Genomic DNA, 20,984 nt, shown 5'->3' with positions numbered 1-20,984 from the left:
TTGCTGATCCCAGTAGAACGTCTGCGTTACTTTTCTTGTTAGTACTTGCGCCACATGAAGATAGTGGGACCTTGATGGCACAGGCTCGCAGCTCGGGACACCTGCTCTTGCACTGCTAGGCTGTGATGCTGTGGTCCCACCGCTGTGCTGACGCCGGGGTTCAGAGCACTTGGGTGTGGGGGGCTTTCTAGTCCTGTGTTTGCTTTTGTTACCTTCTATAGAGCTGTCAGGCTCTCAGCTGTCACTTGTCATTAACATCACTGTGCTCACCACCCAAAAACCCCTTCTCACCCCTCCTGTATTTAGTTGCTTCTGATCCGGTTAGGGGGAACAAAACCCGATAAGTAAGCCTGCTAGATTTTATTTCCAAAGGATGTACATAAAAAGACTGATTGGGACTCTTAGACCTCAGTTTTTAAAAAAAACTCAACACTAGCTGCTTGGGGTCTCTTTTCTCCTGCTCCCTTCCTTGGGAGGCGTTTCCAGACAGACATCAATGATGAAACATAGGCCTCCTCAGGGCGTTATGCCTTCGTGTGACCTTGAGTGCCTTTGGCCAAGTTATAAATTCGTTTTGGAAATGCAAGCGCTTTGAGGGCCGGACCTGCACTGCCTGCATTCTCCATAGGCTTCGCCCGTGCCCGGGCGGCACCCTACCACAGCACACAGCCGAAGCCACCTCGTCCTGTGCCGACAGGCATCCTCTCTCTGGCTTCCAGGTTACCTGCCCAGGGCAGGAGGATATAAAACAAATAGGAACTGGACGCTGCGTGTTTTACGTTTGCTTTGGGCAGCCGGTTGTCCCTCCCCCGAGTTAATGAATGAGGAGAAGTCTCCTCGTCCACCTGCTTACTGTCTCCTGCGCTCTTCGCCCTGTTGTAGACCCAGGGTCTCACTCAGTATCATTTCCCCTTTGCCCGAAGATCTCCCTTGGGCATTTCTTGGGAGTGCAGGTCTCATGGTGACATTCTTGGGTTTTGTCTGAATACATTTTTATTTGGCCTTTAGTTTTAGAAGATATTTTTGGTGGAGAGAGAATTCTAGGTTAGTACGTTGCTGTCACCATTTGCAAGATGCTGTCCTGTTGTCTTTTGGCACACACGACTTCTGATGAAGCCTGCTGTTGCTCTGTTCCTGTGTAAGTAACGTGTCTTTCTTTCCCTCGGACTCCTGGCGGGAGTGCAATTTTATGTGTGTTTGATGCCTTCTATTATCCTGCAGGTCTGAGTTTCTGTTCCTCTTATTTATTTTCCTCAGGCTTTTTTTTTTTTTTTCTGTCCCTTGGCTTAACTTTGGTTAAATTTTATTGCTATGTGTCTGAGTTCCCAGCTGTGTCTAATCTGCACTTACCCCTTTCAGTGACATTTTCATTTCAGATACTGTGTTTTCTTAATTTTAGAAGTTCCATTTGGTCCTTTAAAACAAAAACAAAAAAACCCCTTAGGGGCACCTCAGTCAGTTAACTGTCTGACTTTGGCTCAGGTCATGATCCTGCAGCTTGTGGGTTCAGGCCTTGTGTCAGTCTCTGTGCTGACAGCTCAGAGCCTGGAGCCTGCTTCACATTCTGTGTCTCCCTCTCTCTCTGCCCTTCCCCTGCTAGTTCTCTGTCTCTGTCTCTCAAAAATGAATGAAAACGTTTAAAAAAAAACACCTCTTGTCTCCTATTTGTTCCTTTAATATTTGGATACAGTTGTAGCAGTTTTAATGTTCTTACCTGCCACTTCCATCCTCTCTGTCATTTCTTCATTGGTTACTGTTCGCTGATGTTTTTTCCCCTCCTGATTGTGTGCCATGTTTTTCTGTCCTTCTGTTTCTCCTCGTGTTGATGAAGTTTTGATTAGGTGTGTATTGTGAATGCTACATTGTTAAGTGTCTGCGTTTTGTTGAGTTCCTTTAAAGAATGTTATGCTTTGCTTTGGTGGAGCAGGTTTTTAGAAAATTTTTTTAGAGTAAGCAAGCCTGTGCAGACACATGTGCATATGGTGGGAAAGGGCGGAGGGAGGGAGAGAAAAAGAATCCCAAGTAGGCTCCACCCTCAGCACCGAGCCGGACGCGGGGCTGGATCCACAGCCCTGGGATCTCATGATCTGAGGTGAAATCAGGAGTGGGACCTCAGCTGGCCGAGCCCCAGAGGCACCCCTGGCAGAGGGGTTTTAAGTTAGTTGTCCATCTAACCCCTCGAGGCCTGTTTTTCAACTCTGAGAGGGTGGGCTTGGGGTAACCTGCCCTCATGGGGTCTCACTGAGTGCCTTGGGTGAGTCTCCAGGAACATTCTGCTCTGGTACTGGACTGGAACACCCTCCTGGGCTGTGCGGATGTTGGGAGTTTCGGGTCGTCTTTCGCTGTCCCTTGTGTGTGGAATTGCACTCCCGCATGCATGGCCTACTCAGTACACTTCTAGAACTCTCTTTCTATATACTTCCTGTTTCCTAGCACTCTGCCTGTACCTGCCCCTCTGCCTCCCTAACCTCTGGCCTTCCTTTTCTCACCCTGGCGAGGCCGCCAGGTTCAACTCGGGGCCCCCTTCCTTGTACGTGGCAGTCTGGAAGGTCTCTCCAGGCGGGAAGCGGGGTGACTGTGTAGCTCACCTTGTTTGCTTCTCTCTCAAGGCTCATGGTTCTGCACCGTCTCTTGTCCCGTCTGAAATAGTTGTTTTACGTACTCTGTCTGCTTTCTGCCTATGTGCTGCAAGAGGTTGAGTCTTGTCTTTGACAGACCGTCATTGTTTCGGTAGAAATCCCAGGAAACCCAGTGGCATGGGCCCTCTGAAAATAATGTTCACTAAGTCAATGTAGTTCTCCTCGGTGGAGCGCCTGCCCATGTTAGAAAAATTACAGACTTTACATGAATTTCTGAGTGAGATGTAATGGAGTCTTCACTTCCCCTGTTCATTATGCACCCGTCCCATAGAACTGAATGTTCCTATAATGATTAGAGCTCCCTTGAGGGCTGATGGGCTGACAGCTCTTGTCACTGCTTCCACCGGCAGTGCTCAGTGGGCCACCTTTCCTTGGGGCTGTTCTCCTCCTTTACATCACACTCCGTTTTACTCTTGGAAAGGACCCTGTGAATGTGCTTGCAGTCCAGGAATCACCGTTCAGATCCACATGGGAAGTTGATGCCAATAGACCACTGAACATCCGAATCAGGGGAAAATCAATGTGTGTATCAAAGGAGCTATCTGTGAAAGAGGACTCTTGATAAGGCGAGCTAAGAGCTTTAAATACATGTTGAAGGAAGCCAGTTTGCACAAGGATATGCGTTTATAATGACGGATCAGCTCCCAACAGTGTTGAATAAAAGAAGCCATGTAATGTGAAGTGGATTGTTGGTGGCTTTTGAGAAACAGTGACTTGACTGTTGATAGTTGGGTCAAGAAGCCAAGATAGTTGAGCCAAGTAGCCAACAGGTCAAGAAAACATGCTGGTATTTGTGTTTTCTGGTCAACCATGATTTATTTCAGATGTATTGGAAAAGATCTAGCACTCTTATTTAGAAATCAGGAATATTGCCAGCTACAGATGTTTGTTTCCTTTTTTTTTGTTTTAAATTCTTCTTAGGTTCTTTGTTTAGCCTCCTGAATGACTCAGAGGTGCTGTATAAGCCCCTGGTACTCTGTATAAATGCACCCTGATAGCGTTAATTCTGTGTCATCCCAGTGGTGTTTTTAAATATGTTGATGTTTTTTAAAGCCCAAGGATGTTTTTTCTTTTTTTTCTTTTTTTTTTTTTAAGGTTTATTTATTTTGAGAGAGAGTACACATGCAAGCAAGAGAGGGTGAGCGAGAGAGGGAAAGAGAATCTCAAGCAGGTTCATTGCGGCCAGTGTGCAGAATGCAATGTGGAACTTGAACTCAGGAAACCATGAGATCATGGCCTGAGCAGAAATCCAGAGACTGATGCTTAACCGACTGAGCCACACAGTGCCCTTTTCTTTCTTCTTTTTAGTTTTAAATAACAACCTGAGGTTCCTTGGATCCACTAATGCTTAGAAAATTTGGGAATTAATGAACTGAGGAAACAATGCTCAACTCCACTAGAAGAGAAACAGAACATCGAGGAAGCATTTTTTTCCAGCTGTCAAACTGGTTGACATTTAATAATGATAATATTATGTTGGCAGTGGTGTGACCAGATGGGCACGTTTTTGAACTTTCAGGAAAAAAATACATGACCTTTCTGCAAATAAATCTGGCAGTGTATATTAAAATTTTAATACTCTTTGACCCAGTAGGTATTGCTTCTAGTTTTTTTTTTCTTAAAATTGTTAGAAATTTAAACAAAAATGCCAGTAGGAAGATGTTTGTTGCATTGTTATTTCTAACGATGATGTATCAAAAGTACCCCAAGTGTGTAAGGACAAGAGTATTTCAGTTGTGGTATTTACTCATTACAGAGTATCATGCAACCATTAAGACCGCATTTACAAAGAATATTTTATCACATGGAAAAATGCACATATTTGAAATAAGCGAAATGCCAAATGATGTATAGTCTTGCATCAGCTGTTATTAGAAAAATGCATGCAAAGAGTGGTCAGAAATATGCCAGAATGTTAAAGTAACTGTATTAGGTGGTGGTTTTAAGGAGATTGTTTTCTTCTTTATGTTTTTTCTGTTTTCCAAAATTGGAGCAGGAGAGCATTCTAGATATGTGAAAGCAAACATGATGTTTGTATCTGCCTTCTGGACTTACTTAAGTCCTTTCTAGACCCTGGACTGGCACCTCACATCCCGAGAGTAGGCACACCGTTCATCTCTAAGGCTAGTTTGTTGTTTCTCATTTGGGTGGAAAAGCACCTTTTTTTTTAAAACAGTGATTTCTCTGCTTACTCTTCAGATAAAAATTTTGATGATGAAGATTCTGTGGATGGTAATAGACCTTCCTCTGCTAGTTCTACATCCTCCAAAGCTCCACCCAGCTCACGGAGAAACGTAGGAATGGGGACCACCCGCCGGCTTGGGTCTTCTACACTCGGATCCAAGTCTTCAGGTAAGGCCGCGCCGTGCAGGGGGGGGCTGTCGAGCTGGCCCTGCCAGCGATTAAAACCCGATGCACATGCTGCTTGCTCGTGTCCTTCAGGGGTGGAGTGGGTCCTGTGTGCAGGGTGTTCCTGCTTGCTGGGACTCGCATTAGTGCTCTGCCTCCCATGCTGACAGGGCAGAGGCTTCAGCTGCTGCGTGGCCACGTTTTGGTGAGGGGGAGCCCATTGGAGAATATGACCAGCACCCAGGCCAGACTAGCTAGGAGACGAGCAGGAGTGCGCTCTGAGGGCATATTCGGTTCTTGGCTCCAGTGATGCCTGACATTACCACGAGGCCCTTTTTGCCAGTCTCTGTCTACCAACACTGAGACTTCCCAGAAGTCAGATGGTGTGCCTTTTGTATTTTGTTTCGACAAGTAGCGTTATTCCTTGTGAAATTGGAATGGATGTTGACCTAAGTAAATGGTGGGGATGAGCTCCCTAAAGCTTTGAACATTGATTTACAAACATATCTTCTTCTCAGTCCCTCTGCTGCCACCCCCAATTCAGGCAGTTTAAGTTCTTGTTATATAGAGCTTGCATTTTACTGTCACATGTTAAATTGACATGCAAATCTTTTTTCACTTTACATTGTGTGGCCACTGCCTTTAGAATTGGTTGTCAGCATCAGGCGTCTGAGCTTGGCTGGATGAGCTAAGTTAAAACAGGGGGAAGGATTGACTTAGAACGCCACCTCCTCCTGGTGGTCTTTCTGGCCTGTTGAACTGGCCCTAGAATGTTGGGGTCTTGCCTCCTTCAGCTTGGTGCCTCTGCCATCACCTTCTCTGTGCATGTTAAATAGCTATGCTGATGGCTGATGGGCCTTCACACCACAGACGGCAGGAGGACAGGGGTATTCACACCGCAGATGTCAGACAGCTAGGGTACAGGGGTGTTCACACCACAGATGGCAAACGGCCGGAGGACAGGGGTGTTCACACCGCAGATGGCAGACAGCTGGAGGACTGGGGCTTTCACATCAGGGATGGCAGGAGAAGCGGGGTGTTTACATCACAGAAGGCAGGACAGGGGCTCTCACACTGCAGATGGCAGGAGGACTGGGGCGTATACACCGCAGATGTCAGACGGACAGAGGACAGGGGTGTTCACACTGCAGATGCCAGGAGGACCGGGGCGTTCCTACCATAGATGGCAGGAGGACTGGGGCGTTCACACCACAGGTGGCAGGAGGGAAAAGCTGTGCCTTTATTGGTGCTCTTAGTCCTTTCTATCCGTTTGTTTTGTTTGTTTGTTTGGTGCATTAATTTTTTTAATATAATTGAGCGTAAATTCATAAAACATCAAATTAACCATTTTTTTTTAATTTTTGAAAAGTTTATTTTTGAGAGAGAGAGAGCGCTTCAGCAGGGGAGGGGAAGAGAGAGGAAGAGAGAGAATATCAAGCAGACTCTGCAGGGTTAGCAGGGTGCCTGATGTAGGGCTTGAACTTATGAAACTGTGAGATCACGACTTCGTCCAAAATCAAGAGTTAGGCACTCAACTGACTAACCCACTCAGGTGCCCCAGATTAACCATTTTAGAGGTAACAATCCTGGGGCATTTCATATATTCACAGTGTTGTCCAGCCACCACCTGTGTCTAGTTCCAGAGAGCTTTTCTACTCCCAAAAGGAAGCCCCGGACCCTTTAAACAGTCATTCCCCATTTCTTCTTTCCCCCAGTCCCTGGCAGTCAGCAGTCTGCATTTGCCTATTCTAGATATTTCCGAGAAATGGAGTCATGTAAATGTGATCTTTTGTGTCTGGCTCCTTTCAGTCAGCAGCATAATGTTTTTATAGTTCTTCTGTATTATAGCATGTACCAGTATTTCATTCCTCTATGACTAAACAGCCTTTCTCATCTTTTATTAGAAAAATCTATTCTTGGGGGGCCATCAGTTCCACAAATGAAGCATCAGACCCCTTTTATTTCCTTCCCATTCCATACCTGTCCCCCTTTCAAAAGTCCCAGCTCTAGATTATTTAGAGATCTCAGCCCTGCACTTAATCCTATTTTCCATTTTGTTTAACACTGTATCCTGAATTTCCTTGCTGTGACTCCTCCTTGTCTGATTCTGGGGCTCACGGACCGCGGTTGATCCCTGAGTCCCCTTCAGTATGTGGGTCTGTGGTGCTGCTCGGGGGGTCTAGTCTTACCCAAGGCGGTGCTCAGGACCTGTCTGCTCAGGGGGGTGTAGTCTTTGTACCAAAATGGGCACCGAGCACCAAGTCACAGTGTGACGTCACTGTCATCTGACCACAGCTTGTGAACTCAGTGTGAGGAATCTTCATCAAAAGTGAGAACACACATTTATTGCTCCCAGAATCATCTTTAAAGCCCTGTCTACGTTTCACAGCCCCAAGCACCATATAACTTGTCTGCAAAGAAACACTAGGAAAGCACTCACACTAATCAGTGTAAGACATTAATAATGAGGGTTTCAAGGGTGATCTTAAACCCCCGTTTTAAAACCTGTATTCTGAAAACACACAAAAAAAACCAAAAAAGCCTTGATAAAATGTCACATGATTTTCATGTGTGATGTAGAGTTCATTTTAGCAAATGAAAAAACTCTCTCCCAAATGATAGCAATTAACCTTTAAGTGTACAGAGTATCTTACAACACCTTTATGAGGGAAAATTCTTACTGGTGCCTAAGTAAAAAATTGACCCAGTTACCGTGCACTCAAGGAAATGTAAGTGTTTTGAGAATAATGCAAAGTTGAAATGAAATGTTAAATTCTTTAGCACTTATTTGAATATTTCACAAATTTATTATACTAGATGCCTAAAAATAACATAACCTAATTTATTCCCTGAAGAATTACATTTTCTGTTCTATACCTGTTTATTAGATTCATACACACTGCAGTGTAATTGATCTATATCCCTTAAAGGTAAATGTCCTCCTTAACAAGTAGTCTCTTTAAGTGACTTAACACTGGCGTATGTAGTACTGTAGAATCACATTTCATCTCGATATTTGAAATTAGTAATGTTTGTCAGTTCCACAGCACAAAATTTTTGTGAAGCATTTTTAAAAAGTTACAGACCTTCCATAATGTAATGGGGACTGTGTGTATTCAGACTATCCCTGTGTCCACCGTTCACGATTTGAAAATTAACCTGTTTTGTAGCTGCAAAAGAAGGAGCAGGTGCTGTTGACGAAGAGGACTTTATTAAAGCATTTGATGACGTGCCTGTGGTACAGGTGAGCGTTATAACTGAAGCGAAGAGCAAAAGTCAAGGCCCAAAGTGAGCTTTCAGTAGGGACTGGAGAGAAGTTGCTTGCTTGATCTAGTAATGTGTTTGCGGGTGAGGTCACGCAAATGAAAAAAACTCCCTGATTAGCTGTGAGAACAGAGAAATATGCCTAGAAAAATTTGTAAATTTCAGGGGCCAGGGCGTCTGAAAAGCTAGCTGTAAAGAATGGATTAGTAAAAGCTCAAGTTAATGCCACCTTGATGCTTCATTGAAGTGCCTAGCAGAGGAAGTGGCGATTACTTGTATGGTTGGGGTTTTTACACATTTTAACTGTGTGGAGCCTCAGTGTCCCCTGTTGTTGCCTCAGGGATAATGACACTTGTCCTCAGCCTGCATAGAATGTGGTACGCTGCCTGCGTTACTCGTTGCTTGGTTGCCATACGTGTGGTGTATGGTAACCGGCCTCAGGGGCTCAGCTCAGGCTCATCCTTACCTAAGTCCTTGACTTTCCCAGCTGGCCTCATTGCTAGCTGATTATTCCCCTACCTCTCTGACTAGTAAGATGTGAGCATAAGTGAGAAAGAAGGTTTGAAGAGAGTGTTGAAGTAACAGACGCGGTGTTATACAGGAGACTGGTAGTAATAAGTGACTCGTGTGTCACTGACCGTTCCCCAGTCGGCCTCTTTCTCTTTGTGCATGAGGTCATCTGTTAAGTTTATGGGGAAGCTGTGTTATCCATTCTGGGGCATCACATCTAGTGGGTTTCTATTCCCAGTGGGAAGGAAGATTGTTCTAAGACAGATCTGTCTAGAGGTTATCTCATAAGTCCTTCTGAAAAATGAAAACATTTTTTGCTGTACTTACTAAATACTCTTGACTTCATGCAATTAAAAATTAGCCGTTGTTCTGCAAATTTTCTTACATTGGTTGTAAATTAATTTTCCTTACAGATTTATTCCAGCCGAGACCTGGAAGAATCCATAAACAAGATTAGGGAAATATTATCTGATGACAAGCATGACTGGGAGCAAAGAGTAAATGCTGTAAGCCATTGACTTGTGATTACATTTTCATTAGATTTACTCAAGTGTTCTAAATACTGAATTAGGCAGTTGGGGTATAGCTCTGATGAATTTTAAGTAGTAAATATTTTAAATATAAATTACCATATTTATACTTAACCCTTTTAGTGCAGAGTACCTCATTTCTCTTTCTGTTTTTAAAACGTGCCAACCTGTGCCTTTAAGCATATCCTGTACTTTAAAAAAAAAGATCTAATGTGGAGCGTCTGGAGATAAGCCCCGCTCTTGCCTTAGTCAGGATTTTATTGTAATTGTGGGCTGGGAAGTCGGTTTTTCCTAGCGGCATTTTCAGCGTGTGTCCATCTCTTTCTTTCTTTCTTCATATCACTTGTTGGGAGGTTCTCTTCCCTTTATTTAAAAAAGTGCATTAATGAAACGTGAGGGGAACATTAAAGTGAGGGTGTATATTATCTGAGGGAAGCTATTTTATAGTGGTTGGCTGGTAGGAAGCTTGGCCATCAAATTATTGCTACTTTCCATTCAAACTCACACTAGCCTTTTAGTAAGAGCCTAGCGGAGGATCCTATACAACAGACTATAGGATCGCTTCTTCCTTTGAGTCATTAAACTAATGGCAGTTGGAGTTGGGTGTTGGGGATGGTAAGCTTTAGGGGAAGAGCTAAAGTGTTTCCGGTTAAAATATCTATTTTGTAATATTGTGAGATATACGTTTAAAACTTATTATTTGCAATACGTAGATCTGTTCAGTATGGTAGCTGATGCTGAATTGGCTGAATTAGTTTGGGAAAACTTTTGATGTCTGTTAACTTTGAGGTCGATTTCTCATGTTGGATGGCTTCAGTTGTTTTGTATATCCTGTTTTAAGAATTGTGTGTATCTCTTCATTTTCTCTGTCCCACCAGCTAAAAAAGATCAGATCTTTACTTTTGGCTGGTGCTGCTGAGTATGATAACTTCTTTCAACACTTGCGTCTTTTGGACGGAGCCTTTAAACTATCTGCTAAGGACCTGCGGTCTCAGGTAGTGCGGGAAGCTTGTATCACATTGGGGTAAGGACCGCCTTGCTTCACATTGTCACACATTTTAAGACAGTCTCCTTGCAGCGCGTCAGAGACGGTTCATTGAGCGTGCCCAGCAGGTCTCTTGAATGTATCTCCTGACTGGTCTCCAGGACCTATTCCATTTATACTTTGGTGCTTTTATATTGTCACAGTATTTTCTGCCCAGTTATGGAAAGTTTGACAGATTTTAAATGTTATTCAGTGACTCAGCTCTGAAGCCTCTATTTTAAACTATTATTAATAATACAGAAGAAAGAAAGATACACTTCCATCTCTTCGCTTTTTCATTCATTTTGCTGGCAGGTTACAGCATGATTATCAGGATTTTTGTTTGTTTCTAGAAGAGTACTGTATCTGTAAAGTTAAAAGTCGAAGGCAGATACTATAGTAAACTCTTGTCCTAGCTCGAACTGTATCCATGTTTGCAGCTGGAACTTCTGTGTGGAAAAGTATGTCAGAACATCAAAGCAGCAGCACCAGCAAGCTGTCGACACCCTTGCCCCATGTCACACACGGATGCATGTGTGTAGTCTGTGTGAAAGTTTTAACAGGGCAAAAGGAAAAGAGGGTGAGGGAGTGCTCTCGTTTTTATATTTAATTCGTATATGATCAATTTGTATTTTGCTATTAAAATTTTTTAAATGTTATATTTATTTTTGAGAGAGAGAACATAAGTGGGGGAAGGGCAGAGAGAGAGGGACAGAGGATCTGAAGCAGGCTCCACACTGACAGCAGTGAGCCCGATGCAGGACTCGAACTCACAAACCGTGAGATCATGACAGGCACCCCTGTCTTTTGCTATTTTAAGACCAATTCGTTGGAAATTATTTATTTAAAAAATGAAAGGTTCCCCTGGGTGGCTCAGTCAGTTAAGTGTCCGACTATGGCTCAGGTCATGATCTTGCAGTTCGTGAGTTTGAGCCCCACGTCTGGCTCTGTGTGGCTCTGTGCTGACAGCTCGGAGCCTGGAGCATGCTTCGAATTCTGTGTCTCCGCCTCTCTCTGTCCCTTCCTCGCTCATACTCTGTCTCTCTCTCTCTCTCAAAATAAATAAAATTTAAAAAATTAAAAAAACAAAAGGAATGAGCTCATGGGTTAATGTCTGTTAGCCAAGCCCATAGCATGCACGCAGGGAGTATTTTTAAAGTATCTCACTTAGAGCCTTGTTTTTATCTCCAGATGACTCTAAACGAAAGCCTTACATAATGTTCAGAGGTATATATGCTTCACTGTTTGCAAGGAATGCAGCTACAGTGCAGTATTCATTTCTTGTTGTAGGCACCTGTCATCGGTTCTGGGAAATAAATTTGACCATGGAGCTGAAGCCATTATGCCAACTATCTTTAATTTAATTCCAAACAGTGCCAAAATTATGGCCACATCCGGTGTTGTAGCTGTTAGGTTAATCATTCGGGTAAGTATATTTGGGGGCCATACATAGAATAAGCAAGTGGCAATAAGCAGTTAATGGTTGGTAAGCAATACTGGAGGCATTTTTCATTAGCAAGATTATATACAGTTGGAACCATGTTGTATATACGAATCAGCTTCCCCCTTCCTTAATTATCCTATGTCAGCCTTTTTTTTTTATATTCCATAACGTGAATTATGGATCTGGTGTATACCTACTGATGTGTTGACTATTTACTCATTGTTGGCTTTAAATATTTGAGTATTTGCATCTGCTTCTGGGGTTGCACTTGGTTCTTTATTCCCAGTCATTCCATTTTAGGTATTTGTGCTTGTGGCTTCATTAATTCACCTAAAGTTTTTATTTAATTACTTGTGTTTAAGCCCAGGAACAAAGTATTCTTTTCAGGTTTCTAAACACTCATTTATTTAAATTTAAATAATTATCCAAGTAATTTACATACATGTTTCCAGTAAAACCTAATAGCTCACAAAGCCTTAAAATGAACGTTCTCCGCATCACCTTCTCCCCACCTTCAAGTCCCTTTATTCCCAGAGGCAACCCTTGAAACTGGGACTTGGTGATGCTAAAAGCTACCCAGAATATTCCTGATTAAATCGCTGTGGGTTACTTACTTGTATTATTTTTAGTTCTATTTGCACTGGCTACTTGAAATGGGAAGCCATCAGTGAACATTCCCATTGAACCGGTAGCAAAACGCATTGCTCTACTGACCCCTTTTGAGCTCACTTAGATCTCCATCGCCAGTTTATTTAGACTGCCCGCCAGGGATCTGTTTCGCTGTTAGATTTATTTACATATCGGCGGGTGGTCTGTTCTGGCTCTCTGAATTTTGTCCTGGTCTTTGGCAATAAATACCCAGTGGAATTCTTTTTCCTTTTTAAGCTCAGAGACATTTTAATCTGAATATATATGTGCTTAAGTAGTTAAATAAGGAAATGGTTCTTAGTTTCTAGTTTTTGTATTTTCAAGCACTCACCTGTGGTTTTGTTCTCTGCAGCACACACACATCCCTAGGCTGATACCTGTCATAACGAGCAACTGCACCTCTAAGTCTGTTGCAGTTAGAAGGTAAATTTTTAAACAGCTTCCTCCTTATTTTTCAATGTTTAAAAACCAAAATAAGTTCCAGCTTTCCCTCAATGGAAACAAATTCATGTTTGAGATGTTAAAATTATTTTAAGATCACAGCAATAAATGCCTTTGGATGGAGAGATCATGATCTAAATAGTCTGGAAAATAAATTTGGACAACCTCCATTATTTGTGTGTGTGTGTGTGTGTGTGTGTGTGTGTGTGTGTAAGAGAGAAAGAGAGAGAAAGAAAGAGCGTGTGTCTGAGTTAATGGAAGGGGGTTCTGGAGAGAGTGGGGTAGAAGACGGCCTGTACATTTTTTCTGAGATAGTCCCTCTACCTAAATCGTTGGGTGTACCCCTTTGAATGAAAGTAGTAATTGCACGCAAGAAAAAGAAAACAGTATAAAAATTAATGGTGGTTCTTTCCTACTGACATGGGTAGGAGGAGGTATATGCTTTCTCTGTCTTCTGACAGTGATTGCTGGGATTCTGAATCCTGGCCAGGAGGTACCACCCAGGTAGCTAGCTAGGTCTTTGTTCCCAAGTCCCTGCCTAGGCTTGTGTCCGGATGAGCTGCCCTAGATCATGTCCCAGGAGGAGGGCCTCTTCTGGTCAGGATCTGTGGTTCTTGACTGTTGAGAATCTAATAAATCTGTGGCCCCACTTCCCACGAAAATGTAAACACACAGAATATTTTATGTCGATTTTGACGGGATTTTGGACACCTGTGGACATTCAGTGGACTGTATCAGGAGCTTCCGAGGGTAAATTAATGGCCGGCCTGGGCAGCAGTCTCTTGACCACATTGCTGGAGTTCTGTGTCTGAGCCTAGCCCAGCGAACGAGCCCTTTAGTCTAAGCTTGGAGCCAGCTTACTTTTGCTGCCCTGCATCTCCCTCCTTTCCTGGCATGTCACATTGGTCCTGCTGGGTTTCCACGGTAGGGGAGCCTGCTAAGCGTGAGGCAGCCCTATAGCCATCTTATTAACAGCTCTGTGGGGACCATGAGGGAACAGAGGGGAATCATCCAGGTTTGTAAAGCCAGGAGGGGAGAAATTGGCACCTACCACTGAAAAACCCTCATCTCTAACTGCGTGGCTCACTTGTATGTCATGGAGGAACGCAGTCTACCCTTGACCCATGCATAGTTCAGCCTCTCCTTCTAGAGATGATAGGGATGGCAGTGAACTTTAGAACCTGGCAGACAGTAGCTGAAGCATTACCTCGTCCCACGGACTAATCATCTGACCCACTGGGACCAAGAGTACCCCTGGGGCAGAGCTGTTCTGGGGGTTCAGTCATTGGGTAAAGGGGTTCAACATCTAGTGTAAGCTTAATAAATGGTACCAGCTGTTAGAATTTGCTGCTGCTGCTGTTGTCACTATTGTTTTAGGTTTCCAAGAGAAAGTCAGAGTGCGTGAGCCCAGGTTCCTCTGATGAGGGGACACGGATGTTTCTTGTAGGATGTTTAAGTGTATTGATTGGCCTGAGCTGCCACGAACGAAACCCCACATACTGCGCGCTTCAACAGTGGAAGTGCGTTTCCTCCCAGCTCTGGAGGCTGGAGGTCTGAGATCAGGGTGCCAGCATGGGTGAGCTCTAATGAGGTCGCTTGCAGGTGGCGGACTTCCTGCTGTGTCTTCACGTGGCAGAGAGCAGTAGCATGCTCTCTGGGGCTTCGTCTTAAAAGGGCACCGGCCCACTCACTAGATCCCCGCTTCTCATGAACTGTCGTGAACCTAATGACCTCCTGAAGACTTCTCCATACACCATCACGTTGGGCATTAGAACATGGGGATTTGGGGGGAACAGTGTCAGTCCACAGATTTTAGCAATTCTGGCCTTTGCTGCTAAATGAGTAGTAACCTACATTCATGGTGACAATAGAGGTGTTTCCCCCTTCACTGCTTCCTGAGTCACACACTCAGATTACGGTTGTTAACATTTCATCAGAGTGTGTATCAGTCAGAACCTTGTGTCGTGATGCTGAAAGAAGTTATGGAGACCCTCCGGTCCCTTTGCCTGCAGAAGGGTAACAAGATCCAAGGAGATCAGTGTAGTCCAGGCAGTGCGCGTTCTGGTAGGTCCTCAGCCTGTACCTAGCTCTGCTTCCTAGAATTTGTAAGAAATGGGTCTCACAATCTCCTGTCTTTGAGAAGGTTCATCATTTAGATAGGGAGATTAAAAACAATAATGCAAAGCAATGTAAGAGTGAGTTATAGCACCTGCATTGTGGATTTAGGAATTCAGAAAGCAGTGATTAAAACCAACTGGTGTATTCCAGTAATGCTTGATAGGCAGGTTGAAAATTGAATTGCATTTTGAATGATGAGTAGGAGATGGTAAAGAAAAGAGACGAGTCCTAACCTAATGTGTTTAAATAATGATGCGTTAAACAATGCCAATGCTGATAATACTTCTTTGCATGTTAGTCTGAAAAGTGGAAAATAAAACCTAACTTAAAGGTCACATTTTTGATTAAATAGATTGTTCTCACACACATTTAAGACCAGAACTGACACCAAAGATGGCTGTACTAAGAGATAGATAAATACAAACATATGCACACATGTTAAGGAAAAAAGAGAGAGAAGAAAAGTCAGACCAGGAAATGGCGTGAGGAACCGGGGAGAGAGAGAATAAAGATGGCCTAGATTGGGGCCAGGGTGGGGAGAGTGACAGAGAAGAGAGGGTGTGGGTGTGGGTCAGTGTGCTTCCTTGGAGAAAGTTTGCTTCACAACCAGCATGCACGCACGCACGCACGCACACTGTCGCCAGCCCCAGGACTGGGCTGAATAGCTCTGTGTGCTTCTGAGAAGGGCCCCCTTGTGCTCCTGGCACATGGGAACTGTTCTTGTCTGTCCGGTTTGCTGGCTTATGTCTTGGTTACCATTGTTCTCTCTAACATCTAGGTAAATTTATTAAAGATTTATTGAGTAATTCATTATATGGATTATGAGGTTATGAATTGAGAGGATCATGGGAATGAAAGTCTGGTCATTAGAGAAAAATTACCCCCTTACTTGTTTCCTTGAATGAGTTCCTAAGACTACTAGGATTTACCCCCACAAAGAGAAAGACCCTGGACTCTGAAAAGTTTAACGAAGTAGGTAGGACCCAAAGCAGTGATGTAATCCAAAGGAGGTGAGAGCAGAGTTGTTTTCATGCACAGAAGATTCCAATGATGAAAAGGCTTGATGAGAAGGGATGTTGAAAGATTAGAGAGAGGAAAATAGATGAGTAATCAGAGAAAACTCCATTTGAAGCACTACCCAGGAAAATTTGGAAAGCACTTAGTTTTTCAGGGTATTTTTTACTTTTTTTTGTGTACAAGGCATTCTGTAAAATGACTGCAAGGAGTGATTCCCTTTTTCTATAATAATGTACGCTGTTCTTTTTGGAACTTGTGCACCTTGTATTTAGCATGTTATTGAGGTGGTATTAAAAAAAACATATGGCAGTGATAGGCCCATTCAGTAATGTTGCCACGTGGCTGTGGTTTCTGATTTGAGGGGACTTTTGTATCCTGTCTCTTCTATGTGTGTGTTTTTACTTTCTGATCACATTACATGCTTGATGACTTCTACTTGCTTAGGTTTTCAGTCACTGGATTCTAATTCTACGTTTGATTTTTTGAAGCCTAGTAATTAGAAGGAATTTACCAGTTCCACAAAGTAGTGTGGGAAGAAAAAAAGCTTTTATTTTCACTAACATAAAAATGACTAAATGACATTTTTTTTCTTCACAAACTTTAGGCGCTGCTTTGAATTTTTAGATTTACTTTTACAAGAATGGCAGACACATTCACTGGAACGGTAAGCATTTCATTGACTGTTTTTTTCCCCTCTGAATTGAACCTTGAGATTTAATGTCTCAACAGGTGGTCCAACCTGCTTTTTTGTAGCAATCAAAGGAATCTAAGCGTTTCTTTGCATGACTACGTCTGTTATTTCTACTGATCTGAGGCACTTAATATTGGCAGAAGCTTTTATAGAATTTCATCAATGACAGTGTTGTGTACCTGGAAATGTGAACCATTGTGCACCATACCAACTACGAAGCCATAGTTAACTTTTTAAAAAATTATTTTTTAATTCCTGTATAGGTAACATACAGTTATTACTAGTTTCAGGCATACAGCGTAGTAATTCAGTAATTCTGCGCATTGTTCAGCGCTCCTCATGATAAGTGTCCTCCTAATCCCCTTCATCTAGTTCCCCCATCCCCCATATGCCTCCCCTCTGACAACCGTCAGTTTGTTCTCTCTAGTTAAAGAGTCTCTTTTTTAGGGGCGCCTGAGTGACTCAGTGGCTTAAGCATCTGACTCTTGGTTTCAGCTCAGGTCATGATCTCATGGTTTCGTGAGTTCAGGCCCCACATCCAGCTGGCAGCACACAGCCTGCTTGGGGTTCTGTCTCCCTCTCTCTGACTCCCTGCCCTTCCCCCACTCGTGCTGTATCTGTCTCTCTCAAAAATAATAAACTTAAAAAAAATTTTAAGAGAGTCTGTTTTTTAGTTTGTCTCTTTTTTTTCTTTGTGTCTTAACTTTCACATGAGTGAAATCATGGTTTATGTCTTTCTCTGACCGACTTATTTCACTTAGCATTATACTCTCTAGATGTCTAGATCTAGATCTGTCCACGTTGTCACAAATAACAAAATCTCATTCTTTATGGCTGAGTAATAATTCCATTGTATATTTTTTATCATGACTGGATGTTGTACTTTGTCAAATGTTTTTTCTGCATCCATTGAAAAGATTATACTTTTTTTAATCCTTTTTCTTATTGATTTTTCTTATCGCATTTATTGATTTGTGAATATTGAACCATGGCGCATCCTAGGAATCCTGCTTGCTGGTGGCAAATGATATTTTTAATATATCATTGAATTAAGTTTGCTAATATTTTGTTGAGGATTTTTGCATCTGTGTTCATCAGAGTATTGGTCTGTAGTTCTCTTTTTCTGTAGTCTTGATCTGGTTTTGATATCAGGATAATGCTGGCTTCCTACAGTGGGTTTGGAAGCTTTCCTTCCTCTTCTGTTGTCTGGAATAGTTTGAGAAGAATAGGTATTAACTCGTCTTTATATATTTGGTAGAACCCATCTCTGAAGCTCTCTGGTTCTGGACTTGGTTTTTTGGGAGTTTTTGGTTTACTGATTCAATTTCATTGCTGGTAATCAGTGTTCAGATTTTCTATTTCTTCCTGCTTTAGTTTTAGGAAGTTACATATTTCTGGGAATTTATCCATTTTTTCTAGGTTGTCCCAATTTGTTGGCATATAAGTTTTCATAATATTCTCATAATCTTTTGTATTTCTGTGGTGGTGGTTATTATTTTTCTTCTTTTGTTTCTGATTTTGTTTATTTGGGTCTTTTTCTTTTGATGAGTCAAGCTAAAGGTTGATCTGTTTTGTTGATCTTTCAAAGAACTAGCTCCTGGTTTCAGTGATCTGTTCTATTGTTTTTTTCAGTTTTTATTTTGTTTGTTTCTGCTCTGACCTTTATTATTTCTATCCAACTAGTTTTGGATTTTGTTTGCTTTTCTTATTCTATCTCCTTTAGCTGTAAGATTATGTTGATTATTTTAGATTTTTCTTGCTTCTTGAGGTAGACCTGCAATGCTATAAACTTCCCTCTTAGGATAGCTTTAACTGCATCCTAAAGATTTTGAACTGTGGTGTTTTCATTTTAATTTGTCTCCATGTAATTTTGATATCCTCTTTGATTTCACGATTGATGGTTGACTTTATGGCTGACCCATTCATTATTTAAGAGCATGTTCTTTAACTTCCATGTATTTGTGCTCTTTCCAGGGTCTTCTTGTGGTTGATTTCTGGTTTCATAGTGTTGTGGTTGGAAAAGATGCATTATACGACTTTGATCTTTTACAGTTTGTCGAGACTTGTTTTGTGGCCTAATGTGTGATCTGGTGAATGTTCTGTGTGCTCTTAAAGAGAATGTGTATTCTACTGTTTGGGGATGGAATGGTGTGAATACATCTGTTAGATCCATCTGATCCAGTGTGCCATTTAAACTCACAGTTTCCTTGTTGATCTTCTATTTGGATGATCTATCCATTGATACAAATGGGTCATTAAAATCCTTTGTAATTGTATTACTATTGATTACTTCCCTTATGTTTCTTATTTGCTGCTTTATGTATTGAGAATTTTGTTGATACCCATGTTTGGTGCATAAATATTTGTAACTGTTCTGTCCTCCTGTTGGATTGATGCCTTTATGATATATGCTGTTTAAAAGTTTGGTTTGCCCATTATAAATATTGCTATTTCAGCTTTCTTTTCCCTTCCATTTGCATGATAGATCCTTTTCCATCCCTTCACTTTTCTGTACGTATGTGTCTACATCAGAAATGAGTCTCTTGTAGGCAGCATATAGATGGGTCTTACTTTTTTATCTGTTCTGTCACCCTGTGTCTTTTGATTGGATCGGTTAGTCCATTTGCATTCAAAGTAATTATTGATAGGTATGTACTTTTATTGCCATTTTGTTACTTATTTTTAGCATTGTTTATGTACTTATTCTCTGTTCCTTTCTGTTGTTGCTCTCTTCTCATGGTTTGCTGATTTTCTTGAGTGATATGCTTCGCTTCCTTCCTCTTTATTGTTTGTGTGTGTATTACTGGTTTTTGATTTGTGGTTACCATTAGCTTTCTATAAAACTGTATGCATATAGCAGTCTAGAGTTGACAGTTGCTTAAGTTTGAACCCATTCTTAACTCCTCTCTTTCCATGTTTTAGGTACGTGGTATTATACTTTATATTCTTTAATTTTATGAATCCCTTGATGGATTTTTATAGGTACAATTAATTTTACTGCTTTTGTGCTTCCTACTTTTCTTATTCCTGCTTATGGTCTTTGCTTTCCGCTCAAAGAGTTCACTTTAACATTTCGTATGGGCCTGGTTTAGGGGTTATGAATTTATTTAACTTTTATTTGTCTGGAAAATTCTTTATGCAGCAAGGCTGTCATTCAGAAGAGAAGGAGAAAGTATTCTTGGCTGAAGAATTTTTTCTTTCAGGGCTTTGAATATATCATGCCACTCCTTTTTGGCTTGCCAAGTTTCTGCTTAAAAATCAACAGATAGCCTAAGGAGTTTCCCTTGTATGTAACTGTTTTCTTTCATCTTGCTACTTCTAAAATCACTCTTTATCACTACCTTTTAACTTTTTAATTACTGTGTCTTGGTATAAGTCTCCTTATATTGTTTTTATTGGGGGCTCTCAATGCCTCCTATAGATTTCTGTTTTCTTCTCCAGATTTGGGAAGTTCTCAGCTATTATTTCTTCAAATAAATTTTCTGCCCCCTTTTCTCTCTCTTCTCTGGGATTCCCTATATTGCAAATGTTACTATGCTTGATGGTGCCCTAAGTCTTCTCATTTTTTTCCCTCTCCTTTTCAGCTTGATTGCGTCCCATTATTCTGTCCTCACTTGCTGATTCCTTCTTCTGCTCCATCTGTTTTACTTTTTATTCCCTGTAGTGTATTTCTAATTTGTTATTGAGTTCTTCATCTCTGATTGGTTCCTTTTAATGTTTTCTGCCTCTTTGTTAATGGTCTCACTGAGGTCCTCCACTCTTTTCTCAAGTCCAGTAGGTATCTTTATGACCATTACTTTAAATTCTCTATCAGGCATATTACTTAACCTCCATTTCACTTAGGTCTCTTGCGATGATTTTGTCTTGTTCTTACACTGGGTACATATTCCTCTTTCTCCTCATTTTGTCTAACTCTGTGTCTGTTTCTTTGTGTTATGGAAGTCAGCTGTGTCTTCTGCTTTTGAAGGTACTGGCCTTATGAGGAAGAGGTCGTGCAGTGCCCTGCAGTGCGGTGTCCCCTGTTCACCAGAACCTGGCACCTCAAGGGTGTCTCTGTGTGTGGCGTGTGTTCCCTGCTGTTGAGGCAGAGCCATTTTTTTTCTTTCAGTCCAGTCGTCTGCATTGGCTCTCTGCCTGCGGTGGACAGCATTTGATTGTTGTGTTGTTAATGGGCCAGTGTAGGGCCACTTGGGCTTGAGTCGCGTCTGACTCGGCATTTGCCAGAGAGGTGGTGTACTGAACTGCTAGGCACTTTCCTTGTGTTGTCCCATGGGAAGCTTTCATTAATGGGTGCCGTAGACTAGGTGTC

General features: G+C 42.0%; 1 protein-coding gene across 6 annotated transcripts in view; it reads left to right on the top strand.

The window, feature by feature from the left end:
- CLASP1 (cytoplasmic linker associated protein 1) overlaps window positions 1–20,984 on the top strand; it is a 263,630-nt gene that overhangs the window by 138,138 nt on the left and 104,508 nt on the right. For all 6 annotated transcript variants that reach the window (XM_029934726.1, XM_029934725.1, XM_029934723.1 and 3 more), the window contains exons 9-15: window positions 4,839–4,991; window positions 8,159–8,232; window positions 9,176–9,268; window positions 10,171–10,316; window positions 11,607–11,742; window positions 12,761–12,831; window positions 16,589–16,648. In XM_029934726.1, coding sequence (XP_029790586.1) covers window positions 4,839–4,991; window positions 8,159–8,232; window positions 9,176–9,268; window positions 10,171–10,316; window positions 11,607–11,742; window positions 12,761–12,831; window positions 16,589–16,648 — 733 coding nt within the window. The remainder of the gene's footprint in view (window positions 1–4,838; window positions 4,992–8,158; window positions 8,233–9,175; window positions 9,269–10,170; window positions 10,317–11,606; window positions 11,743–12,760; window positions 12,832–16,588; window positions 16,649–20,984) is intronic.

Source organism: Suricata suricatta, chromosome 3 (genome assembly GCF_006229205.1).
Source record: "Suricata suricatta isolate VVHF042 chromosome 3, meerkat_22Aug2017_6uvM2_HiC, whole genome shotgun sequence".
NCBI classification, from domain to species: Eukaryota; Metazoa; Chordata; class Mammalia; order Carnivora; family Herpestidae; genus Suricata; species Suricata suricatta.
The sequence above is the reverse complement of the archived record's forward strand: the minus strand, read 5'-3'. Positions and strand labels throughout refer to the sequence as shown.